This window comes from Diabrotica undecimpunctata, chromosome 10, assembly GCF_040954645.1.
Source record: "Diabrotica undecimpunctata isolate CICGRU chromosome 10, icDiaUnde3, whole genome shotgun sequence".
Taxonomy (NCBI): domain Eukaryota; kingdom Metazoa; phylum Arthropoda; class Insecta; order Coleoptera; family Chrysomelidae; genus Diabrotica; species Diabrotica undecimpunctata.
This window is the reverse complement of record NC_092812.1, coordinates 77,067,807-77,095,639: the sequence shown is the minus strand read 5'-3', so window position 1 is coordinate 77,095,639 and position 27,833 is coordinate 77,067,807. Positions and strand designations below refer to the sequence as shown.

Below are 27,833 nucleotides of genomic sequence, written 5' to 3'. Positions count from 1 at the left end.
GCATCAGTCGCACACACGTTAACACGAGAGCTGCCGACCTGAGCTCACAATTTGATAAAATAACTATACTACGATTACAATATTATACAGGTTGTTTTTACAACAGTTTGGTTAAAACATATTTGATTGAAATGTCAACGGATATAAATGAATGTAACAAGAATTGAAGCAGCTTCTCCATTCGAAAAATTTTGATTTGTTGGAAAACGGAATAATTTTATCATTCTGGCTTGATATTTTACAAAGGGTTAATGAGGTGAATAAAGCAGTACAACAGGAAAATATGGATTTAAGCACAACCGCTCATCTGTTAGCAGATTACTTTGATTTCTTACTTGATCGATTTGATCACTACAAGACCTTAGGAATGTTGTTAACAGGGAACGAAAATAATGCTGAGAAAAGAATTATCAAAAAAAATTGCAATTAGGAGAAAAGAATTTGGAGGCAAGTTGAAGCCAAAACCAAAAATTGGAAACACAATGTTATTTTTATAATAGACAATCTTAAGTCGGAGATTATTCGCCGATCTGATAGTTATAAATCTTGTTCAAGAGCATTTGAATTTTTGTTTAAACTAAAAACTACGGAAGATATTTTCAGATCAGCAACCAAATTACCACAAAAATACAAGGAGGATTTGAACGGCTGTTTTCCCCAAGAATGTGTTCATTTAAAGTCTTTTCCCCAATTAAAAACAGACACTCCTTTAGAGTTGGTACAAGTTTTATACGAAAATAAATTAATATCTTCATTTCCAAACGTTAATATTTGCCTGCGTATTTTTTTCTCCATAATGGTCGCAAATGCAAGTGTCGAACGCTCTCTTTCGACACTAAAAAGGGTAAAGACCTACTTAAGAAATGCAATTTCCCAAGAAAATTTGAACTCCTTAGCAGTTTTATCCATTAACGAGGACCTGCTAAATGAATTAAATATATCGAAAACTTCGCTTCAGTAAAAGCAAGAAAACAAGCTTTTTAATAGTAAAAATATTTGATTACATACCTCATGTTACCTGTTTGAATGTTATTAAGTACATTTCTATTTTACTTTTTGAAGTTCGCCCTTAATTTTTTTCTTATATTTTGTTAGTATGTATTTAAGGTTGAAACCAAAAAAAGTTGTAATTGTTTTTCTAATTTTAATAAACTTATATTCAAAATATGTTTTGTTGAATTGAAATAAAGTTAAGAAATTTTTTGAGCCTGGGCGCGGCATCCGTGTCAGCACCTTGCGGCAGACTGTGTTAAACGTTAAACCGGCACTGTTCGGCTCTTGGTATTGTAATTTTGCAGCATTAAATAAGGGATTTTTTAAAATGATAAACAAAAACAAGTTATAAAATATCTATATTTACAAGTAAAAATCACATTATTAATATTAAAAGTAGATTGATCATTTTCAGTCTGTCAAAAAGACGAATCACAAATTCAAAAAAAATATGGTAGTTGCAGTGACAAATAAAATGCACATAGATGAAGAAGTACATATTCTTCATTTGGTATCTTAACATCAAATAAATATATTTTGCCTTGTTACTGCAACCAAAAGGCTTGTACCTGGTAAAGATAACATCACATTTTTATTGCTAAAAAAATTGCACATAAAAGAAATGGATGGTTTTCAGTCTAAAAATAAAAATCGTGACACTTTAGCTGACTAACCATTGCATATAGATATCCTGACATTAAATGCCAGAATTAAGCAATAACCTGACGAAATTTATCCTTACTACAGAACGACTTCATAAGTTCTACTAATATACACTAATAATTGCATATTACGTTAACAAATAATAAATATTTAAGAAATATTATGTTAGATCAAAAACAAAACATATTAACACCGCTGAAATTATTAATAAATCTAAAGCAGTCTACGACATAATAATAAAATCATGTTAAATTTAACAAAATACATAAATAAATACGGAAGTGGTTACTGATTCAGGTAACAATAGAATCTTGATTTTATAGGACACATTATTATAAAATAAACTAAATTGAATACAAAAAGGATATTTTAAATTAAAGAATAGTTTTACGAATTAAAATAAATACGAGTACGTAATTTAAGATATAAATAATCACTGTGAGAATAAGGCAGGAAAAAACGCAATAAGATGCAGCGACTTGTGAATGATGCTTAGGGCAGGCGTCTAAGGTGCAACTGTTTTAAAATTACGGTTTGAAACTGATTGCGCTCTGTTCTGTTAAGAAATGGTCTGTGATACTGACAGTGTAAAAGCATGGGGATTCGCCCTCGAGGGCGATCCGACTGAACCTGGTTTCCGATTCAATTGAATTAACATTGTTAACCCACCTGATCCAAAACCAGTTGTTTCGTGGACGGAGGTTTTATTTAAGTTGTAAATCGATTGCAGATGAAACTAGTTTTTAACAGTTGTTTTAATCCTTTCAGGACGGCTGACCAAATATATCTGACAGAAGAAAAATTTCCACACGAAATACAGACTGATATATCTGCCACCATGCTTACCAGTCTCTACAAACCACTAATAAGCCAAAGTTTAAAAAGATTCGCGGATATATCGCGACTAGAATCTGCCACACAGACGAGTGTCCTACACATCTGCCTCCGACCGATATATGCTACACTCAGCCAGAGAGGAAAATGCGCGCGCAGGTCACAGATTATTTGAGATTTCCAATCACCACTTGTTTTAGTGGAAATAAAAATGTTATGCAAAGGATACGTCGAACCTTCCTGCATAAGAATTAAAGTTGATAATATGAGTACTGATGATTATTGTGGATTAACCCCACAAGAAGTGAAGAGGTTGCAAAAATTAGGAGACACAGTTTACTTTTCTGATATAGATAAGTTGATAATAGACTATTTTTTGAAAATTTTACTCAAATGTTACTCAAAAAATGGAAACATCTTGATTTAAATGTGTTATTTAAACTTCTTTTGATTAACTATACTTATGTCCAGAAACAAAAAACTTAGAAGTGAAGGAGAATTGATCAACAGATCCTCTTTTGTACTCCTCATTTTTTGGCAAACTAATGTCGAGGCAGGTACAAATTAGGAAATATTTGAATTTCTCCAACAATAAACAAGCAGAAGCAGGAGATCGCTCGCATAAAATAAGGGAGGTTTTGACACAAATAAAACAAATATTTCAGCCACAATTATATCCTTTCGAAAACCTCGATATTGATGAGAGCATGACTTAAAATTGTTTTTAAACAGTACATAAAAACCAAACATCACTGTATGTCATATGTGGTTGCGAGACTGGTTTTGTTGGGAGCTTGACTTGACAAAGGCTTGGGAGCCAATGGATATCTGGTTCAACTTATTAAACCATACATGAACAAATGTCACACACTGTTTACATAATTTTTATAGCAGTCCAACTTTGTCACATTATTTGCATGAACATAAAACGAATTCTTGTGGGACTGTGAGATCTAACAGACTTCATATGCCTCATTTGCAAGAAAAATGGAAAAAAGGGAAGTGGATTGGAAAATATCCTTGAGCTTTTCTTGGTGTTTAAATGGAAAGACAGAGATGTCATGATGATAACAATGCATTAGAACAAAATGTTTGTTCTTGACAAAATTTATCCTAATACTAAAGAGCCATTAAAAAAATATTGTGTTATTACGTACAATAAACAAATCGAAAACCACCTCCGAAGAAGGTGTTGTGTGTTCACCTACAAAAGAAAATGACAAAAAACGAAAGGTTTCTAGATACATGTGTAAATAATGTGACGTAGGTTTGTGTGTGGTTCCATGCTTCGAGAAATATAATAATGTTTTTAAACAAATGTGTTCTTCCACCAATCAATTTTGAGAAAACTGTTTTTTTTTTCAAAGTTGTTCAATAAAAGATGTGTAAAACATCCTTTAAAATAAAAAAAATTGTATGTCTTTGCTGAATAAATATTTATTTAAAAGTCATTAATTTTTTAATCTGACCGATATATGTGCCGTCCGTTCACAAGGCACGCTAAAAACTGCCCTCTGTGTGGCACTGTAAGGGAAAATGTGTACAGTCCTGAAAGGGTTAAAACAGGGCTCTGGACCTTAAAGTATATAAAATATTGTAGCATTTAAGTTGAAATAATTGAAGTATGGAGAAGAGAAAAAACGGAACTCATGAGTACAAACAAGCAGTACAAAATTAATAAGCCGTTGATTCACTTGTGACAACCCTTTAGTTATTTTCTTATTTACACAAGAAGTGCTAGTGTTATAAAAAAAATAACTACTAGCTTGAAGTATATGATATAAACTGCATTTAGAAAGTAAAGAGCTAAATTGAAAAAAGACTTTCAATTGGTAAGTCAGCAATATTAAGTAAATACTTATTTTTTCATTTTACCTCTTGAAAATTGCAAACGATTCATCATTAAAACAATTGTAATATAGAAAGTATTAAGCATTGAAGTAAAAGCGAACAATAATTTCAGTGTGGTTTTACTTATATGTATTCTTTTTGGTATTAAATATTCTAGATCGATATGTTCTGATTTTCATTTTCACAAATGTTCTCTATATATACAATATTTACACAGTAAAACATTACATCTTGGAAATCCAGACACCAATATGGTGCATTTATTACACTTTTGGTACTATCAGTTTAATTGTAGTGGTGAAAATATATCCTTTTAAAGTTTTCCAGTTGTAATAGTTGATTTAAAATATAAAATACAGAAGTTGGGCGTGTATTTAAAATTCCCACCTGTGTACTTTCTGAAAAGGGGAAATTCTGCAGAACATATAATAATTAAGCTTTTAGGTTTGACATTTAGGTTTTTGATTTTTTTCTTCGTTAAGAGTAGGTGTTGTGAACTTTTTTCTAATTATTTGAATCACTTTTAACGTGACTAATTATTAATTGTGATTAATCTCTAATAAGCTGCTAATTGGTGTAAAGGTTATAAGTATAAGTGACTATGTTACTGCCACCACCACTGTGCAAGTTTCTAGAACAGTAATTGCCAAAAAAGGAGTAACATAATTGGCTTCAACGACAAGTGCAATACGTGGTCAACTTGAGACAACTCACTAGATTGTTTCAGCATCTGTTGGAAGTTTGCCGCCTGTGATCGTTTTCCCCATATTAATTTTAAGAACTTCATGGCCAATGGCAGCCCCTCCGCGCTCCGATATTTGCGAATCTTTCAGCCTGGATGACAAGTGAACCATGTCTTACCGTGACAGGTACTGTAGTGCAGGTAGTCAACAAGGCAAGCCATTCTGGTATCCACATTGTTACCTTGCCAACTTATTACGGCAATAAGCTACAACCGCTTGATGTTTTTGTATGCCGGACTTTTAAGGCGTAAGTCATAAGGTCTGACAATTGGCTACTAAATTCCCCACAGAAAAACTAATTGACAATTATAAAATTGGAAACTTGTGACAGCATTTGACTTGGCCTTCACTCCAAAGTATATCAAATCAGGATTCCACAAATTTGGAATATATCTGTTCAATCAGAATATTTTTACTGATGAGGACTTTTTACTTAGCACTGTAACGGATCGATCTACGCCTGAGGTTAACTCTATAACTCACGTGAATATGAGCAAAACTACCTATCTGTGGCACATAAGCAGTCTCCAATTAATTCTTATATTAATCTAGTGGATACAAGTTTATCGTTTACTCTACTAACGTATCACGTTCCGGTTAGTTACTCGTGTTCCTTCATTATTTGCAGCCATTCCCAAGTCGACCGAGCCAAACAAGACAGTCGGTTATTATAACCAGCACACCGAAAAAGACCCCTATATCAGAAAAGCAATCAAGGTAGTAAAACAAAAAGATATTGGTCATGAAGGTCAAGATCAAAGCGAAAATGATGAAGATGACGATTCCTCTACTTTTAAATACTTTGATCCAGCCTGGCAAGTTTTTCTTGGTGCTCTGTTTCCAGGACTTGGAAACTTTGTTGTAGTGAAATTTCATGAAAAAAAAAAAATTATCTATGTTGGTCAAATTAAAGACGTTTTAGGAAATGTTTATAAAGAAAGGTCTGAGATGGCAGACATATGTTGTTCAAATTGATTCAAACAAGAAAATATTAACATAGCCAGAGAGGCGTAGGCAATTTTAATTTAATCCTAAGTTACAAGTTTATTGTTTATAATAAATGTAATAAAATATTTTTCTCCTGATTATTTTTCTAAAATTTCTTTGTTGTGATTTAGTTTTTTCATTATTGGACCAGCAGCCTATTTTGTACCATAAGGAGATCTAGTGTGTACAACTCTCCTTTAAATAATTATCAAAAACCAATGTTCACATCCGAGAGTAAAAAAGCATTAGCACGTGGAAACTAAGTAGTAAGTTGACAAGTTTGTTTCTTAATTTTTTTTGCAATTCTTAATACTTCCTTAAAATCCATGCCACAAAGCATAACTGCTAAGCGAATTTATGTTTTAAGAATTAGGTATTTACCCATACTTTTAACTTTGCTATTAAACGCTAACAGAAACAGTATGTTCAACTAATAGAAGAACTATTGTCTAATAGTTTATGGAAATCATCCATAAACTAGGAAAGGGCAAAGTAGGAAACAGAGCAAGATGGGGTTAGCTCTATGAAAATGGCAACTTAGGTACGTACGGCCAACGACAGGACATGGACCACCTGCGCTAATGCAACCAATGCCCGTTACCGTGCCCGATGAACGACCCGTGGAGGACCAAGACCAAGGCAATAAACTGCGCCGCAACGATCATGCATAAAAAATGGAAATCAATAAACTAAGAAGAATATCTCTCCCCCCCCCCCGCCCCCCAAATATGTACACTCATTCACCCATAATAGAGGCTGTACATCTTTTAAAATACTTCACTTGATAAAGGTTCACGGCAAAACATCTGCTTTCAGAAACAAATCAAAGATTAAAAAGGAAAAATATAAATATCAGATATTAGATGTTTACCTATAGTAGAGCGCCAACAGAAAAAGATCAGAGAAAGGGCTGATGATACCGATAAAAATAAATAGAAACATCACAAATATTGATCTCATAAACAAGAAACCACTACTGTCGCAAATTGACAAATAAACTTTATTTTGAGCCACTTTGGACTTCCAAAATTAGAACTGGACAAACTTTACAAAACCGAATAGTGCACTACAAATAATTTACGACCCATGTCTAGTACTTCATTTGCGAATATTGCGGACGATCAGAACATTGTGCTATTTGCTCAAAAAAGATAAATGTGACAACTGTGTAGACCATAATAAAACCAGAAATCTAAACATCAAGATGACCAAGAACATCAGATAAACCGTACCAGTCTGAGACTTGACTGGTGTACGATCGGTGTAGAACAGAGGTTTCACGGTTTTGGTCAAATGTTAATTGTATCAGTTAGACCATTTGCAACTTAGAGCGACGATGTAGTTTTCATTGTTTTATTTTTAAACTATATTTTTAAAGAGTATTGATCAAAACCATAAGCTAACGAAGGACAAGAACTTATCCAGAAATTCAAAACTAAAAATATACAGAGTTGCAACCAAACCAGTAGATATGCAGTTGACGACGATGCGCCTCACAGATAAAGATGAAGAATATTCGAAAATCCTCAGAAGAATTATGGGCCCGATAAAAATGGAAACCGGAGAAATTAGAAGAACGAACCACGACAATAAGAGAGAGTTAGACATAGTTACATTTATTAAAGCGCAGATACTGAGGCGGCTGGGACACATAGAGAGAAGGAAAAACGACCTACTGATTAACAACGTCGCCAGATCGTAGCAAGAAACTGGAAGACCACGGGGAACACCTAGAGAATGACGGGAGAACCGGGCCACGAGATATATTAAAATCCTGATCGTGAGAAACTGGAGGCGCCTATGAATAGATTGAAGTGAGTGGAAGAAAATTGTAACGAAAGCCAAGCCATATAACAAATTTGACAATACACAAGAAGAACGCGGAAGAAACACGCAAGTAAGAGCGGCAACCATTCCACTAGGAATTAAAATTCTTGTTGATGATGATTGATCAAAACCATCAACTATTCGGATAAACTCACTTTGAATAAGTATCAGTTGTCTCTTGATTGTATAAGTAGCAGGTATTTAAGACAGTAGTATTTTACACAAAATTTTTAAAATAAGATTAAGAAACTATATGTTCACGTACCGGCCACTGGTGATTCACGGTTCCTAGCTATATAGTAACTCGTTAGATAGGTACATATTTTGCATACCAATAAATACAACTACTAGAGTTACCGTCTGTGATACGATAATGTCTCGATTTTAGTTCGGGGAGAATTTTTCACATTTGGTGTTGACACCACAAAGTGACAGATTATCAAACGTGCCGAACCATAGGATACCGGAAGAAGTTTACTGCGTTTTTATTTTCGCACTAGCTTTATACAACATTTGAACTCTATATATATTCTGCAGGCTAACCTCATGTACGCAACAATGTGCAGTTTTGAGTAAAATAAATCCTTCCATTAAATACTTCGATCTATAAATACGCACAATATTACATTTGAACCTGTAACTCGTAGGATATACCAGACACCAATACTATTAAATTCTACTAAATATGGAGAAGATTCCTGAAATAGTACCTTATTAAAAATTAAGCTTTTAATTTATTTATCAATAATTCTACTTTCGAAGACAATATTCTTATACATTATATTTACCTATTTAACTAGAATTCAACCACAAAACTTTAACCTCTACCCGCATAGCAGGATCTGGAGGCGATTTCCTAACAGTAGAATTATGGGAAATGCACAAACTATGACATAACCTGAAATGAGGCTTATCAATCTACAGTGAATTAGAAGATGCCAACAAGATCATCTCTTGAAGCAATAAGTGATTTAGTTTAAGAAATAAGAGCAAAAAGTGTCAAAACAAATAAAAAATCTCAACAACATTATATACGTTCGTAAAAAGATCTTTACTTCGTGGAGATTGAGTGAACTCAGAAAGACATGATTAGATATCTAAAAAGCATAAGTAAAAAGTATGTAATAAAAGTATACATTCAAAATTTTAAAAAGACTGCGCCATGAACATTGTGGCATTTAATTATACCATATACATTTTTGGTCCTAGTAGATAAAATTGGATAAAGCATATTTAAAGAAAAGTTTCTTTGATACCTACATGTTAGTTTGAAATGAAGATAGAGTCAGAGATACCATATACCAAAATCTTAATGTTTTGTTCGGCACTGCTGTAATTTTGTTATTATAAGGATTATGCGCACGTCTTTCTTATATCAGGCAACAAATAATAATAAAAGCATGCACTTTACCTATACCACTAAGTGGCAATTGGGATTTTGGTTCATCAGACATGCACTGTCTGATTAATTAAAATAATATATCTCATGTTTTTGACAACAGGTACTATGAACCAAATAGATAAGCTAATTATTTGTACTATAAAATTATATGGCATCCTAAACAAATTTTACACCCCTAACCTTTTTTTTAGTAGACGTTGACGTGAATCACAGTTCCACGTTTTTGATTTAGATCGAAAGTGTCTATATTCATCTTCGTGATCAGGATGCAGCATTTCTTTATATGCGACTGGAGTGCACAACTCTGGATGAGTCTCAAAGAATTTTTTATATCCACCTTCTAGGAGGTAGATTTCCGGAAAATTAAGAGAAGGATATACACTTTCATTTTTATTTCTATCTTCTTTCCGCAAAAATCGGTATCTATAAAAATGTGTTATCAATTTAAAGGCTTAAATTTTAAACGGCATACTTACAGATTAGGACCACGTTCGCTGGAGAATTCGCAATGGAAAACCAATATATGTCTTGCGTGAGAACCTTCAGTAACATCAGGTGTTGAGTTTAGTAGTAGCATACATTGCTCTTTGGTGTAGAAGTTAAGTGCGTCGTTAATGTGACCCCCTTCAAACTCGTATGGATACCTACAGTCAATGACTTTATAAGAATCCACAGTATCACTAAACTCTCCCCTCATAAGTGAAGCTAGTGTATCTGCCGTAATGGCCTTTAAATCTTGATGTCGACTGATTGTTAATGGAAGACTGAAGTTCTTCGTAAAATCTCCAATAAGGTCAGGTTCAATCGCAGATCTTTGCACCGCACACATAATACTGTCCTCTGTAGCAGAAAATGCACGTTGCAGTATAGGTCTGGCTACAGGAACTGAGGCTTCACAATCACTATCATCATTATCGTTAAATATCTTTGACCTTTTCACAAGTGTACTGTCCAGATCGTTCGGTGGTTCAGGTCTCTTAAATGATCTGATTTCATGTTCACCTCTAAATAAACTGGTTCGTACCCTTCTACTATTAGGTGTGTTTTCCGTGTGAGGTTGAAGTGATAAAGCTCTTCTGAAAAGTGGTCTTATTATAGTGTCTTTTGGAGATGAGACTTTTTCAGGTTTAGCTCGATTAATCAAAGGATTTGTTATAAGCTTATTGAAATCGTGAGGTAAGTTTGGCTTCTCTAAAGGTTCAACATCAGAAAAATCAAAATATTCATCCTCCATAGAGACCATAGAGCCAAAAGATGTGCTTGCAGTTCGTATTGGAGAGGCATAAGCCAAAAATTTTTCCCCATGGTAGCTTGCACTGTAACCAGAATCTTGTGAATTTGAGTCGTGTTCTTCTAGAGGTCGGTGAGAATGAGACAAAGAGGCTTCCCGGTATTTTGTGATACTGCCTCCATTATCATATAGAGACAGCTCGTCATTTTTTATGTGGTTGAACGGCTGAATATTTTCCTTGTCCAAGTGTGGAACTTCCATTTGGTCATATATATTTGTAGTACTGCAAAGAAAACAGCATTATTAATTACCTCAGTTCCAGCTTCAAATATATAAGAATTTAAAATATAATAAAAAGTGAATGATGAATAATTTTTAAAATTGATGTCTTACAAGTAGGATTCTGTTGAATCAATTTTTTATTTATTTATTTATTGACGCAGTTTGCTCCATTTTTATAAAAAATGTGAAAGGTTACAAGACAACAAAGGTAAAGACTATGACAAATGCACTTATGTAAACATTACAAATGAAAATCATATACACATTACAATTAAGCATGATAATATAGTGGACTAATATGATTCTCCTTTATTTTATTTGAGTATGAAATTCCTAAAATCTCTAAGGCAAGTTCAGTTGCAGAACCGTTGGTCAGCCTAAGCATGCGTGACAAAGACGAGTGAACAGAATATTTTATGAAAAAGTGAATGGAAAAAAGGTTCAGATCTAGTATTCCTACTGGGAGCATTTATTCCAATTGCTGAAAGCAGACTAGAGCAATTAACTCTATTATTAAGAATTTTATAAATATAATGAAATCCGGATAACGTCGACTTTAAGGAACAGTATTGAAGAAAGGATCCCGGACCTGTTCTTATGTAAAAATGGTTTCAATTATATTAGTCATACTGATCAAAAGTTATCATTGTGCCAAGACTCGGAAATTAGCTGAATTTAATTGAAACACTTTTACATAATTAAATAAGAAAACTCCAGGAATATTTGCACGAATACGACAACCAATGAGGCTAAGAGTGAGTCCAGACTTGAACATTTTAGCCCGAACGACAGGACGAACTGAGCGCGCAGAGCAGAATTCGTCAAGTCTAGACCTATGATTGAGCCGAACAGAACGCGCCAAACGTTTTCCAGCAGCTGTCGGTAAATCGGAATCGCTCAAAGGATATTATTTTCACCAAATCATTCAGTTGACGGTAAAATAAGCATATTCCGGCTGCTCGCGGGATTGGTGTTTTCTTTCGTGTATAATTGTGTGCGAAAAATTTATTATTTGGAATTAGTTTCTTTAATATGGAGTTTGACCGAGAAAACTGTTTAACTTTAATCGACATAATCGTTCAAAAACTGGTAAAAGAATCACCAGAAGCTAAAAACCTCAATGTTAAGGCCAAAAGATCTTTAACCGATACAGCTCTCCGTAATTTTGTGCTCTTTCCTTCAATTATAGGCCCAATTAAATTTATTAGCTCCTCAAAATCTTCACAGCTCATTCTAGTTAAATTCTTAACTGGATGAGGTACATTTCTCGTAATAACAAATTATCAGTACGGTGTAGATACAATTTTGGTACCCACTGAATACGTCGTTTGTTCTTCTTGTTGACCATTTTACAAATAATAAAAAGGTGCCAAAAGCTACCGTTACGTCAGTGTTAATTTTTTTGTATCTAGTAAAATTCTAATTTTTGAGAAAAATAGACTCCACATACTGCAAGCACTCTAACATTTTACGCGAACGTAATTCTCGTGAACAGCACGATTTTTTCTTCGTACTGCTCATTCTGTTTGTTCATGCGAACTTAGTTTGTTCGGAGACTAAAAGAGAAACTAAAAAGTCCTGTAACAAAGAGAAATAAATAGCCATTTCAATTAAAAATAAATCAATAGAAACAACATAGTGTTTACAAAAGCAGACAAAGGTAACACTACTATTGCTATAGATAAAATAGAATATAATAATAAAACAATAGAATTTTTTTAAAATCAAAATATTATAACAATAAACGAAGATCCGACGGAAAAGTACCAAAAACAAATTATAGAAAATTTAAAATCAATAATTAAATTCAACAAGACAGAAATACCTCAATATTATGAACCCATAGCCCCCCCAAATTATACTCTTTTATTAAACTACACAAACCTGACTACCCAAGAAGACCTGTAGTTTTTTTTAGTTGAAAACCCACTAAATTTTCACTTAAATTTACCATAAAAAACACAATAGGACGAGTTAATAAAATACAACATATTCAATTATTCCTCCTACAGAAACTTTTGTTCTAGAAAAAACATTTTAGACCATAATATTACAACTCCAATCATTACATCTGAAATTTTACATCTTGAAATTTGCATAAATCAGGACTATTTTGAATTTAATAAGGACTTAAAGGGTAATACTCTAAGCCTATTATTTCTAATGAGAAACATGCGTTCTCCATATTTCATAAATAACAATATTACAACAATACATACAAGGGACTTTAAACCGAGAACTTGAACTGTCGAAGACCACGGGAATTCTAAAAGCAAATAGAGAGGATATAGCAGAGACGGTGAGATCATACTGCCAAGATCTATATAAAGACGAATAAAACCTGGAACATAATTTACACCTTAACTTAGGAGAAATAGAAGAAGAACCGAATATACTAGATAGCGAAGTAAGACTGGCAATCAATAAACTTAAATTAAATAAAGCATCAGGCCCAGATATGATAACAACAAAAATGCCCAAGTAAACAAAATAAATCGGAATAAAATTGCTTCATTTTCTTTGCAATCAAATATGGCCTTCCAGCCAATGGCCCACTGATTGGGCGTACTCTATACATAAAAAAAAACGTAAATCCGACAATTATTATAGAACTATTTCTCTTATCTCACATGCCAACATAATAATGTTACAAAGTATCAAAGGGAGCCTGAAAACTTTTCTACAAGGGAAAGCGAAAGAGCAGATCGGATTGGCCAAAGGTAGATGACATACATGAGAACCCCTTTGGATATAACAAAGATAATCGAAAAGTTACGAGAACTTAATATCCCGTTATACATCTGCTTCATAGATTATCAAGATTGTCGACAAAGTCAAATGTCATCATTTATGGCTGATATTAAAAGCAGCCGTGCCAAAGCACCCTGATTTCCCTTATCACTGAATTGTAAAAACATACCATTGGATCAGTAAAAGTGTAGAAGGTGTCAGGCAAGGATATATACTATCTCCACAACTTAATATTCTCCACGGAAAACATATTATGGGGAGAGCGCTTGAAGGATAGGAAATAGTCTATCTCCATTAATGGCCAAAAATAAACAATCTGCGCTTTGCCGACGATACAGCCCTTCTTGCCAATAGCCAAGAACACCGGATTGATCTCATACGGCTGGTTGAAAATGAGAGTAGAAGGTTTGGTCCGGAATTAAATATAACAAAAACAAAAATCATTAGAGTGGATAGGCAACAGAAAAACTATCCACATATAACCAAAATAGATCGGTTTGATGTTGTAATCTCATTTTTGTATCTGGGATCATTGATCACAAACACAGGAGTGTTCCAGGAGATAAAACGTAGATGTGACCTAGCCAAGACCGCTATGGAAAAAATGACCAAAATATGTAAGACTCCAATATTTCAAAAACCATAAAGTTGAGATTGTCAACTCATTAATATTTCCAGTACTGAGATATGGATGCGAATTTTGGACGTTGGAATAGACGCCACTGAAATGTTCTGCGGTAGAAGAACGTTGCGAATTCCATGAACTGACCATAGAACAAATAATGCTATTCTAAAAGAACTAAAGATCTGTAAGAGACTTCGGAAAAATCCAACTACAATTGAAATATTTTGGACGTGTCAAGAGGTCAGACATAGACAATATGGAGAGACCCATTATTCAAGGACAATCTTCAACAAGATGGATTGACCAGATCACAGGAACTTGCAAAAAGCCTATGCATTATGTAACAGAAATGGCCAGAGACATAAATCTATGGAGACAAAACATACACAATATCACGACGACCACTACACTCCCTCCAGAGGGTTAAGACTGAAGAGAGAACATAAACCATGATATCATACGAGAAATTCCATAAATACTGCAGAAAAGTCAAACAATACAGGATTAAAGGGGCGGCTAGTACATAAGAGCTGCAGAATCACCAAAATAATTATAAAAATAAATAAAAACTTAATTAAAATACTAAAAGTTAATTAAACACATGATACTTTTAGATAGACAATTCACGTCACATGGCTTGTGGTACGTTGTACAACAATGGCTATGCTTGAGCTACGAACGTGCGAACCATTTATTATGGACACCCACAACATGCCATCACTTCCGTCTCACCGATAACCACGTACACCAGAAGCATGATATTTACCGCGAAGACAGTGTACTACCATATACTCGACCGTCGTAGAACAATTCTAGGAGGTCCTGATTATATGCAGTATAGAAATGTGAACACATTAATACACATACAAATTTGTATCAATTAAAATAACGAAAATACACAAAATAAACACTTGAAAGTCTGACACTACAGTTTTTGTAATTTTACAAGCACAGACGATGTAATTACCTCTTCTGTCTTTTTGGTCATAGGTATCATTGCTCAGTCACTCTTATTTTCGTTGATTTTCTAAAAGCCTTCGATGTGTTAGAACCTTACGGAATAGTCAAAGTTCTAACCCAATATCGTGTGGATTACATTAATTAAAAAATCGGAAATTTCACCGACGAGCCTATGGGATGTCGAATATTAAGAAGTCATTATAGGAGAACACGGTTTTTGAAAAATACAGGTCTCTAATGACAATATTTTTATTATAATCCCGTAAATGGGAGCTTATAAGCACGTCTGTCAAACTCCCGAGAGTTTGTATAATGCCCGCCACTCACGCTCCAACGCCGCAGTACGATTTTGTCTAATGCTACAAAATTGAACGTAATTTGATCGTGTATTTGCACCATCCGACCAAATCGGCACGATTTGACGGCAGGGGCAGACAAACAAGTCAGTCTGCAGCAGTACGACAGAGTTGGTTGGGTCGTAAATTTTATAGCGTATATTGTGACAACGACAAAATCGTACGACTGCAAAAAAATAATTTGCTGAAAAAATTCCGAAAACGGCTTATAGCTAGAAGTTTAAGAGATTTCTTTGACATTATAAAGAACAAGAGTGTCTTTGGAAAATAAAATCGACATCATGATAGAACCGCTAGAAAAAAAGCTGTGAATATTTTGGTTGCTAAATTGCAAGAAAAAAGCTGTGAATATTTTGGTTGCTAAATTGCAAGAAGTGAAAGCGGATACCAATGAAGAGTTGGTAAAAAACAAAATTAATAATTTTTAAACATGTTACAAGAAGGGAATTAAAATTATCTGGATATAATCGCAATTTTTCTAATAAATGTACGTTGTCTTTTTAGCAACCAATCTTTGCACCACCACCTAGGTTTCTTGTATTTTTTTGTTTATTCAAAGAGTAAGAGCCTTTTTCGTTATCTGACATGTTTCTGAGCTGAAAGTAAAGCTCATACTGCCAAATCGGTACGTGTGTGTTCCCATCCGATTTTCAAAATTATTGTACTGCAATTGCATTCGACAAAATCGTACTACGCCGTTGGAACGTGAGTGGCGGGCTTAATAGTTAAAAAGAATGTACACTAAGCCAATTGGCTAAGTACGGTCGGCGTATAACAGACGGCTTCCAAAGGAGAAAAAAAAAATATGTTGAATTTTTGAACCGACACTACTTAAACTTAAAGCCACTTGAGACAAGCACATCTGATAATCATGGGAATTTTTCGTGATTTAATAAACTTTCTGAAGAATCTTCAGCGCAACAATTAGAAAAATTTACGATATTTAAATACAATCAGAATAATATTTTATTGAAACTAATATCTTAATTTAATTTTAGTGGAAGTTCAAGAGAGTCCGTATGAGATTATTATGACTAACGAAACAATATATATATATATATATATATATATATATATATATATATATATATATATATATATATATATATATATATATATATATATATATATATATATGTATATATATATCCGCAAAAATAAGTATTTAATACTCTATTACAAAACTCAACAAGAAATTTAATTGTTCAAAATTACTGAGCAGCTGCCATGAGGGAGGGGCACAGAAGAGTTCAAGCTAGAATCAATGAAAAATATCCATTTTAGGCCAATCACGTTAGTAAAAATAAGCTTTTTTGTCACAAGTGTATAGACGGGTTTGAAGTTAAAATGTGGAACTATTATTAAATAAACAATCAAAACGCCAAATTTAAAAACTTGTCTATTAAGAGATTTTACTTCAAGAGACAACTTTTTCAGAGAAAAAAAAATTACACAAATTGAGATAGGCTAAATAAACATCAGTTAATAAACAAAAAAGATATTGCAAAATGAACAACAAAATCGCTGTTTTTGAATATTGTTACTAACTTTTTTATTGTTTATTAAAATTTGTTTAAATGTACCTGAACTTGACGGTCTTGAGTCTTGAGTTGAAATGAGAGCCAACTTATAAGGCTGAGAAATGCTGAGGTCAAGCAGATGTATAGAGCGAGAGATATAGTCCAAGAGATCAAATCCCAACGTCTTAGATGGGCTGGCCATATCCATAGACTCCCTAATAACCGCCTTGCCAAATTAATATGGGAGGAAGTCCCTAGACGAAGAAGACCCTTAGGACGTTCATCAATGCGATGGAAAGACAATATATGGTCAGATCTAAGAACAATGGGGCTGCCCACTGACCCAACTATTATGGACGACCGTTCAAGATAGAAGCAAGTAGTGCAGTCAGCCAAAACCCACCCCGGGTTGTAGTGCTACGAGAAGAAGAAGAAGACGGGTAGTATGAGCGCACTGTCTAGGAAAAATATTCTCATTTCATATTTTTGCACAATCTTACTTGAAATAGTTCCCTTGTAAGTGCATGTTGCCAAGAGCGAAAATGAAAATGATGGTTTAAACAATATTTTTAAACAAATTGTAAAATTACTTTTTTTTTGTCCGTTTTGCCAAGTTTTTTTAGGTTAATTGCCTTATTCTGAGCAAAAAATGTTCGTATTGACAACTTTTCTCTTAAACGCATCGTTTTCGAGTTATAAACACAGGTTTTAAAAAGCGCGAAAATGCCATTTTCACGACTCGATAACTCACTGAAAAATTAATATTTTTAAGTTTAGCAACCGTCAAATTAAAGCTAATACTCCATTTTACAAGATTCCGAAGACTTTTTAACAATATCTTGATATAAAGCAAACCTTTTTACAATATCTTTATAGCGACCCATTGATTTTGAATTGTTAATTTCGCGACAGCTATCCTACATAAGGTGTCAAAATCACATAAGATATTTAAGAAGTTATAATTTTTTGTAATACAGTATACTCCCTCTATAACGAACACGGTTATTACGAGGTTTCGCTTATAACGAGATACATTAGATGTCCCATGAAATTTCTATTGAACTATAACCGTCTATAGCGAGGCAAATTTGGTTATAACGAGAGAAAATAAGATTCAAAAACGTGTTTTTTACGTTTTTAGTCCGGTCGTGGCTATAAATAAATACCTTTTCAAACAGCCCCTCAATAAACTTAACTGCAGCCGGCAATAAACTTCTTTACAATGAATAAATACAACTGTTTCACATCTTTAGAAAATATATGATAGAATGATACTGGAGCATTTAAAGCAGTTAAAAATAACAGAGTTCTTAAAATTGCAGAAGCAATAGTTTATGTTATCCTTGAAAATACGATTTATACATTACGTAGTTGGAAAAAAATATAAGTACAGCTTTTTTGTTTTAACGTATATCATTGATAATAAAAGTAAACAACTCTTTTATGTTTTAATATATTTCATTGACAATAAAAATAAATAACTTTTTTTCAAAAACGCCATTCAAACAATATCTTTAGCATCTTATATTGCTCGGAATGGCTTCACTATAGGAAGTTAATGGTTTAGAAAACTACAGATTCATATGTATGCACAGTATTATGATTGTCTGATATAACGAGATCGGCTTATAACGAGGTAATTAGTCTGTCATTTCAGTTCTCGTTATAGAGGGAGTCTACTGTATAATAATATTACATATACGATTTTTTGTTCTAAAAATTTTTTTTAATACTAAAAATCTGATTTCTTGAAATTTAATATGGAAAACTTGTTTATAAATAATAATTTAATAATTTTTATGAATAACATTTATTTAGTATAATTATATTTTAAATAATTAAATAACAATAAAAAGTGATTTTAGAAAAGGTTTGTACATCCCGTAGTAATTAGCTGCTTTGTTCTGGATAATTTTGTAATGAAAATAGGATAAATGTTTTTATTTTACCCCAGTTTAAAAAAGTAAGAGCAACTTTAGTCCAACTTTAATCCAACCTCTGACTTTTCTTATAAGATTGGTTAATTTCACCCCGTAATGTTGTTAATTAACGTAACAGTGATTTAAAAAAGGGGCTAAGTATATTGTCTCCTAAGGGTCGAAGAACCGTTTTTTTTAAGTTTCCAAATATTTTTGGCCATTTAATTTACGGAGTTCATGTTTATGTACATGTTTATAAGCTTAAAAAGTGATATTATTAATTCATTTTTTGTACATAAATGTAATTTTTAAACATTTTTTCCATATGTGATTAGTATACGTCTTAACAAAGAAAATAACGGATTATTGAGATCCATTCATTCAAATTATCTGGACCAGCCTTAGAAATTAGCTCACTTTTCAAAAACTCGATAGGCCGATCTGGTCTATCTTTTACATAACTCAAACATGATAAGACCCTCAATTTCAGGTACATTTAAACACATTTAATAAACAATAAAAGTTATAAACAACATTAAAAAACAGCGATTTTGTTCATTTTGCAATAAATGTTTTTGTGTATTAACCAATTTTAATTTAGCATCTCATTCTGCCATCACCTTTTCTTTTTAAAAGTTGTCTGTTGCCGTCAAAACTCTAAATAGACAAGTTTTAAGATATGGGCAAAATAATGAGTTTAACGTTTTGATTATTTATTTAAAAATAGTTTTACTAAAAAACTGATAAATCCCTAGATGAGAGTCCTTTTGTAGTATCTCATAATCCACATTTCAACTGTCAAACTGTCTATACACTTGTGTAGAGTAAAAAAAGACTAAATTAACTGGCCTATTTACTAACTTTGTGCACATCAGTTAAATTTCTAAAGAGTCTTATAAAAATTATCAATTTAAACCTTTTTTTAGTAACTAGACGAAATTCTCGATTTGTAGATACATGACAACAATTAATGAGACAGAAAGAATAAAATCACATCAGACGAAGAGACCAATTCCACAAAAAAAAAGCTAACTGTTACTTTATCTAATTCTTGACTTGATACGAATCATTTACGACATATAAAAAACAAACGAAGATTTATGCATTAAATGCGGTGTTACAGACGATGGAATATTTACGCAAACGAACAACGCGAACTAATGACCTTGCTTGAAGAGATAACCCCACAAGATATTATGAAAATCGTCACAATAAATAAAGAAACTTACAAGACAACCCCAAGATACAATAACAATATAAGAAAAAAATAAACAGAGAAATAACGCGAAGGGTTGAGATATAGCAATAATGTATTATGAGGGCGGCGATGTATCAAATGTTTCGTTTGCAAAGAACTCCTTCCGGGTGCATTGTCCGAAACTGGTGGCTTTATCAGGGTAGGCGGGTGTGTGGTTAGTTTTGCTATTGTGTAGTCCTCATGCTACAGGGTACATGGGTACAGAGTCATATCTATTTCTAGGTAAAGCAGAAAAAGAATGAATATAAAGTCTAAAGACTCTCTATTTCTAAGTAAAGCAGTAAATAAACTTATCAGGAGCAACTGAACACAAAATAATCATTGAATGAAATGTATGACCTTATCGAGGTCTTATTAACATTCTTTAAAGAATTGATATTTCTTTTAAGAATGTGACACGTATAATAAAGCTTTAATCTCTCAAGAATTTATACAATTGTCCGATAGCATTTTCGCCGTTAATTAATCAGTTCACACGGAGTACAGACAACAATCTTATGACCAATCGTAAACGCGTTTCTCTTATCGAGGGACGTTTGATTACAGAATTTTGCAAGTGGAGTATTTTATAGAAGAAATTCTAATATTTCTATGTATTAAGTAAATATATTGTTGAGAATCTGATGGAAGCCAGTTTTCTGAGAATACTTCAGTAACTGGATACCCGGAAAATGTTTGATTCCAATTATTAATATCACAAAGAGAAAATTAGAATACATCTATATGGCGTTAGCACAGATCGCTATTTGGAGCAGTAAGGTGAAGATCATACATTTAGTTGTACTGTATAAAGATTTGACAATATAAAAAAATTTATAAAAGGAAAGAACATATTCACCGAACGTGCAATACCTCCGATGTGACAGATTTGTCTAAATCGACGTTTTTATACTAAAAAAAGCGCATTGGTTATTGTCGATATCGAACAGAATCTTCAAACGTTCTTTCTAAAGCAACCTACTATGCGTTTTTTAGTATACAGACCTCGATTTAGCAGATATTGTAAATCATATTGTGAAGTATTGCACCATCGTCGCTGCTCCTATTAAATTTTGACAGCTCTCAAAAATTATTGACAGAAAAATTGCATCATTTAAGTAACTAAGACCAAAGGTTAAAAGTTATAACAAAATTGGACGAAAAATGCTCAATAGAAGTTACACATTTACGTTAAGATACATATCAAGAAATTCTGTTTGTATTCTTAAGAAGTTAGAAATATTATATGGTATTAAATGAGTTGATTTTTCTTGTGTATGTTTTATATAATACCGGAAATTAGTAAAGAGTACAGGAAGAAAATATTTTCGAAGAATCAGAGGTTAAAAGAATGAACAACGGGGGCAGACATTTCCTTCGGAAGTAAAAACACATAAAAATGGCTTTCAACCAAGAGTTGGAACTATCATAAAGAATGACTAAGGTAACTTGGTTACAGGGGAGGCTAAAGTGATATGCCATGGCTGAGCTAAGCATACCGAAGAAATTAATTAATCTCCCAAAGTAGAAGGATCTAGAAATGCAGTAAGACTTGAAGGAAAACTGCCGACCTTTACAATAAATAGTGGACACACAGGGAAGTGTCCTATCCCCACTCCTAACATCTCTTTGAATATGGATCTAGTGGGAAATACAACTTTTAGTGTCAAAGAAGATTTCATTAAACTGGAAAATGCCGTAAAAGAAATTGGGTTAAGATAACACAAAATATATGGCTACAACAAGAATAGAACAATGAGGCAGAATAGGGCAGAAGGTGACAATGGACCTGAAAAACTTTGAAAGGGTTCATCAGTTAAAATATTTGGGAGCTACGATCACCTCTAACGTTACCAAGAGAATCCAAAAATGTATTCCACAATAAGATAATAAGAATTTACCATTCAGACAAAAGATCTACAATAACCTATCCAAGTGAAACATGGACAATACCAACAAAACAAAATGAAAACCGATTAGGAGTCGCAGAAATAAGAATTCTTAGAGGAATATATGGATCAGTTAAGGATAACACCACAGAGCTAAACAGTGTGAGAACTAACTGAGAATTGGAAGAATTATATAACTAGCCAAATATAATAGAGATAAGCGTGTCGTAAAGCTGGCCTGGGAAGGAACCCGGAAGGAAAGCGACCGTTAGGTTGACTAAGAATGCGGCAGAGAGATATTAATGCAGCAGATTTACGCGCTCTAAATATTGGACCGTTGCAAGTGGAGGCAGATTGTTAAGTCAGCGAAAATCCAGCTCAGACTGTAATGCCAGAGAGAAGAAGGATAAACAGATAAATATTTTAGGAAAGAAATGAGAAGTTTTTTCCAGTGCTGTATGATTTAAGGATTTTATAACCTAATGTTAGAAATACCTGCTTGCTGATAAAGAAGTTCTGATTAGCATATACATCCAGATCAGGATAGAAAAGAAATACAATACAAAAGTAAGACAAGACAACCAGTGGAATTAACATTAAGTTTTAAAACTTGGAAAAAGCGGAAAGACAAGAAATAATAAAAGTATGTTGGTTCGGAGAAGGCGATCCTGTGATGATCTATCCACTTAAAAAAAATAATTGAAAAAAAAATTAAATACAGGAAGAAGCCTCCACCCAGTATTTATGTACTTACAGAAAGCATATGGCAATGATTGGTGATACAACTATGCGAAACAATGGAAAGGATAAATATAAAGAAAATAAATGCCAAACGCGTAAATACGTGGGAATACCGTAAAATTCGCAGAAGACGAGGACGACTTAGAATACATGGGAAAAATAACAGAGAAATACCAAATAGGAGGGCTGGCAATGGATGGAGGACAAAACAAAATATCATAACATAAAAAGTGAAGAAGGAACAGACATACAGGAAACCAAAGAGAGAAAAGAGTTCACAGAGTTTAGAGTCACTCTGAAGACGGACATATGACGAAGATCATGTAGAATATTGAAATGAGATATAAAATAAATCATAGTAGAAGTTCGAAAAGACAATTAGAGAGGATGTGGAAAAATAAACAAGTGTAATGATATGGACACGTGGTGCGAATGATGTAGGGGCGGCTACTGAGAGCAAAGTCAATTGGAAACTCGCTGTAATCTTAACATCCAGTCCAGTCGTCAGATTTGACGCCTGAAAATTATATCAACAAGCTGAATTTTGCTGAGGTCAATTTTGGGACCCAAAGAAGATGCAGAAAAGTTTACTACTTTTACTTTCCGGCTTTCCCTAAAACTCACTCTCGTAGAGGGGGAAAACGGAAAAACAAATCGATTTACCGATTTTAGGTACCAAGAATCTGTATGCCATAGAAAACAATATTTTAAATACAAAATGCAGCTGAGATAATTTTGAGCAAAAAATGTCTATTATCACTTTTTGTGTAGAATGAACCGTTCTCTGAGAAACAACGCTTGAAGCAACCAGCGATTTTAAATGTCAGTTACGCGCCCGAAACCAATTTTAAATAAAATTTGTATCAGCTCAACGGTTAAAATTTGATATCTTTTGATAAGAGTGTCATATCGACAAAGTCAATTTTTATAAAGGTGTTAAATAAATAAACGTTGCACGATTTATGCCATTTGTTACGATTCTGATGAGATTAATAAAATTTATCACGTTCATTGACCGGTCGTAGTGGAATTTCCATTGATAGAGCCGAATCTTCAAAGACTATAACATAAAATTTCGATTTTGAGTTTTGGCAAAAAATACAAGGCATTTGAATTATGCCTAAAACCGTAGAATTTAAACTTTTACAGTACAAACGACTGCACGTTACAGGAACGTCGCAACGAAGACGGTATTGAGTTGAATTTGTAGCTGAAGCTGTGTAGTTTTGAAAAACATACTTATGCAATCAAAAGGAAGTAGTTTTAAACAATTTAAAAAGTTTAAATTCAGCTATTTTAGGCATATTTCAAATGCCTCATATTTGTTGCCAAAACTCAAAATCGAAATTTTATGTTATAGGTTTTGAAGATTCGGCTCTAACAAGGGAAATTCCACTACGACCGGTCAATGCAAGTAATACATTTTATTGATCTCATGAGAATCGTAAAAAATGGCATAAATCGGGCAACGTTTTTTTGCTTTAACCTTTTTAAAAACTGACTTCCTTTGCGGCAAAACACAAAAACTGCACACTAAAGCAGCACTTTTCATCTTTCATACACATTTTGATTGTTTTCGATAGGACACTATTGTCACAAGATTTCGGATTTATACCGTCGAGTTGATACAAATTTTATCGCTCAGACTGACATTCAAAATCGCTGGTTTCTTTAAGCCTTGTTTCTGAGAAAACAGATCGATTTTTCCGTTTTCCCCATCTACGAGGGGGCGTTTTACGGGGAAGCCGGGGGGTAAAAAAGGTAACTTTTTTACATCCTTTTTGGAGTACCAAAATTGACATTCTCAGCAATATTTTCGTCTCTGACGACTGGAATAATCAGAGACGTAGGAAAAACAATAAGCACAACAAACTTGGATGAAGAAATTTACTGAGATATGGTGAGATAAAGAACATTATTAGAAGTATGAGATGACTAATAGCTGCAGTCAAAGGAAAACCATTCAAAATATATTACTGGATTTCATAAAGACTCTTACTGTCTTTTATTCTTAGTTTTATATATAGTATTAGTATAATTCAGTTAAAATGTTTCATGATATAAATTTAAAATGTGAACCTCAAAGTTATTTCCTTGTTATTTACTGTAAAGAGATATAAAAGTGAGGATATTATCTATAGTTAGTATTTTCCTGTTTGTATTTATATAAGTTATAACAAAATTACCTCATACATTCTTTTTATATTATTATATAGCAAACTGAAATCAAAATTTCACCACATCCTGAATGATAACTCTTTTATTAATATAAATATAGGAGCTAAGAAGATTTATCTCAACAAATAACATACTAAAGGTCAGTTTTTATTTTGCGGGAAGTTATTTTGATAAAAACTGTTTACAATTTAACTACTCCAAAATTAAAACCAAACAAAGATTGTTTAACTTGACCAATTTTTGCACTGGAATCGTAATCTTAAATCGTTATTTTATTACGAAATCTTCTAATATGAATGTCCTTGGCACATATAATTTGCATCACCACTGTGTTTATTCCCGGAAATATATAAATATATAAAATAGATAAGCATATAAATAGGCTTTACAAGAATAATTTGTAATATTAACGATATTTTTTCAGCTGTTTTTCGAATTTTTTACTTATATTTTATAATAATAGTTTTAGCACACTTTTTAATAAACTACTTCATTCAGTGGAATATTCGTTACATCCCTGTATAAAAATGGCACACTACAATTTTGGACAATAAGACACTACGATAAAAAACCGCGCGAACATAATATCCTTTTTGTAATTTTATGTTATTTTAATTATTCAACATTCAACCAGCTGAGTGTCTTTCAGAGAACTGCACCTTGGTGGGAAATAACGGTCACATTCCTATGTTTTGGACCAGTATGACCTATTTGTAAAATACATTAAGTCATAAAGTAACTAATTAAAGTTCATTATCACTATTTATAATTATTTATTTACCTAATATTTAAAAAAAGTAAGTATGTATTTCATAATTTAATAATTATGTACACAAACAAAGGGCCAACTGACATTAAAGGTCAGTTGGCATTGATATGTCTGTTGAGTTTTAGAGACGAAAGAGAGAAAAAATTACCTATTATACGGACATGTTTGACACTCATCAATAGTAAAAGAATCCCACATTTTAAAATTGTGTTTAAAAATAATAATTGTATCAGATAACAACCTAAATAATAACTGAATCTCACTCCCAACTCACTAGTTACCACTTCTGAATCTAAACGATAACTGAAAAATAAGATGGCTATAAAACGTTCATTCTGCGCATCAAAGCAACGGAACTGTAAACTGGTCTGTCCCACACGTAGTTTCAATGGGAGAGTGGGGATTGTACCCTTACCGGTTTTGAGGGCTGCCTCAGAGCCGTACTAAGAAAATATAATTATAAATTTAAAATATCATTCAATTATTCTAAAATAAATATTATATTTCGATATTATAATACAATTTTAATCGTATTTGGATGTATATATTAAATATAAAAGTAAAATAAATAGAGAATAAATTATAGAAGAAGAAATAAAAGTACTAACAGAAATCAGAAAAGTCTGTGTGGTGTATCATTATATCAAAGAAGTATATATATATATATATATATATATAGAAGAAGAGGAATTTCTTGCCGTATAATAGATTAATATAAGATGCATCTCAACATCCGATAGGAGAATATTGTATATACATACATTGTACATTGAACATAGTACATTGTCTTAATAATTTTCAATCTGTTTATATCTTCCTCTCCTTCCAGTGCCATATTAGGCCCCCCTACCGTTGGCAATTACATTGGCGAATTGTTCACGGTCTTCAACTAATCGAAAAAGTTGTTCGGAACTGCTATTCCAGTCCAATCGCGAACGTACTTAAGCCATGACAGCTGCTTCTTTTCAATTCCTCTGCGGCCCTCGATTTTACCTTTCATGATAAACTGAAGAATTTTGTACGGGTCTCTTCTAAGAACATGTCCAGTTATGAATTTTTTCAATAACTTACGAACCGCATTTGCTCTATTTAACACAGCTTCGTTGGTCTGCATCCCTGTTCAGGGTATTTGGAGCCAACCACATCCCAAACGTTTCTAAGTGATTGATCGTATCAACCTTCAGAGTTCAGGTCTCTTTGTCATGTAATAACACTGAACAAATATAGCATTGGATCATTCTTTGAGGTAACTTTAGGTTTAAGTTGTTGTTACTGAAGAATTATTTTATTTTTAGAAACGTTTTTAGACTTGGGTCTGGTTGGTCTGTAATGTAGCATCCTAGAAGTGAATAACTCTCTCAACGTTTTGTTGTTCTATCTGTAGCAAAGCATTCCCGTGAGGTTGGCGACTAAATATCATAAATTTTGTCTTAGAAACATTCATTTTTAGACCCATTTCTCTTGGAATCCAAAAACTCTTGAAAGCCCTGGAGAATATTTCATCAGATAACAGTGTCGTCAGCGTATAAGATTATTAATCAGTTCACCATTATTTTCACTTCAAAGTATTTATCATGCAAAGCCTGTTTGAAAATTATACCCGAGTAGATATTAAATAACAGCGGGGATATAATGCATTCCTGTCTGACTCCTCTTTGAATGTAACATTCGTCGGTATATACCATCGACTCGTTTGACTGCTTTTTGCTTCCAATAAAAGTTTTCTTATATAGTAATATTTATAGTTCCATTAAATACATAAATAACTTTTTAATTTTCGATCGCTAGCGTTCTTTTTGGCTCAAAAAGAGTTAATCAAAAAAAAATCGGTTGCCTGTAAAGTCGGTTTTACGGGCGAAGATTTTACGTGACAACGTCTTTTTCTCGGTAGAATATTTATTGATATGAATATTATTAAATTGCACAATAGGAACAAGGAATTGAATGAAAATAAGAATTGCACAAATTTTAACTATAGAAATATATTTTGTTTACTAAAACATTGTACATGTAAACTTAAACTTAACTAATTTCTATTTGAGTGATTTTGTTGAGGATAGGACGATGATAGGAGA

The 27,833-nt window shown here is 33.0% G+C and overlaps 1 protein-coding gene across 2 annotated transcripts; it reads right to left on the bottom strand.

The window, feature by feature from the left end:
- Window positions 1–1,335: 1,335 nt before the first annotated feature.
- Window positions 1,336–26,098, bottom strand: LOC140452515 (M-phase inducer phosphatase-like). 2 transcript variants are annotated; one of them, XM_072546828.1, is made up of 3 exons: window positions 26,000–26,098; window positions 9,777–10,814; window positions 1,336–9,723 (listed from the first exon to the last, which is right to left on the bottom strand). In XM_072546828.1, exons 2-3 carry the CDS (start codon window positions 10,790–10,792, stop codon window positions 9,468–9,470), a joined length of 1,272 nt encoding a protein of 423 aa, XP_072402929.1. In that variant the 5' UTR covers window positions 10,793–10,814; window positions 26,000–26,098; the 3' UTR covers window positions 1,336–9,467. The 2 variants fall into 2 exon arrangements, with proteins under 2 accessions (XP_072402929.1, XP_072402928.1); XM_072546827.1 differs by having other exon boundaries at window positions 25,907–26,093.
- Window positions 26,099–27,833: the final 1,735 nt, after the last annotated feature.

Bases quoted from the DNA above. Each gene is read 5' to 3' on its own strand.
- LOC140452515 (XM_072546827.1), bottom strand. From the start codon at position 25,956: ATGTGGGATTCTTTTACTATTGATGAGTGTCAAACATGTCCGTATAAT. The intron at 10,815-25,906 runs GTAATTTTTTCT...TTTTCTTTGCAG, and splicing joins CAAACATGTCCGTATAATAG to TACTACAAATATATATGACC. The intron at 9,724-9,776 runs GTAAGTATGCCG...ACATTTTTATAG, and splicing joins AGCGAACGTGGTCCTAATCT to ATACCGATTTTTGCGGAAAG.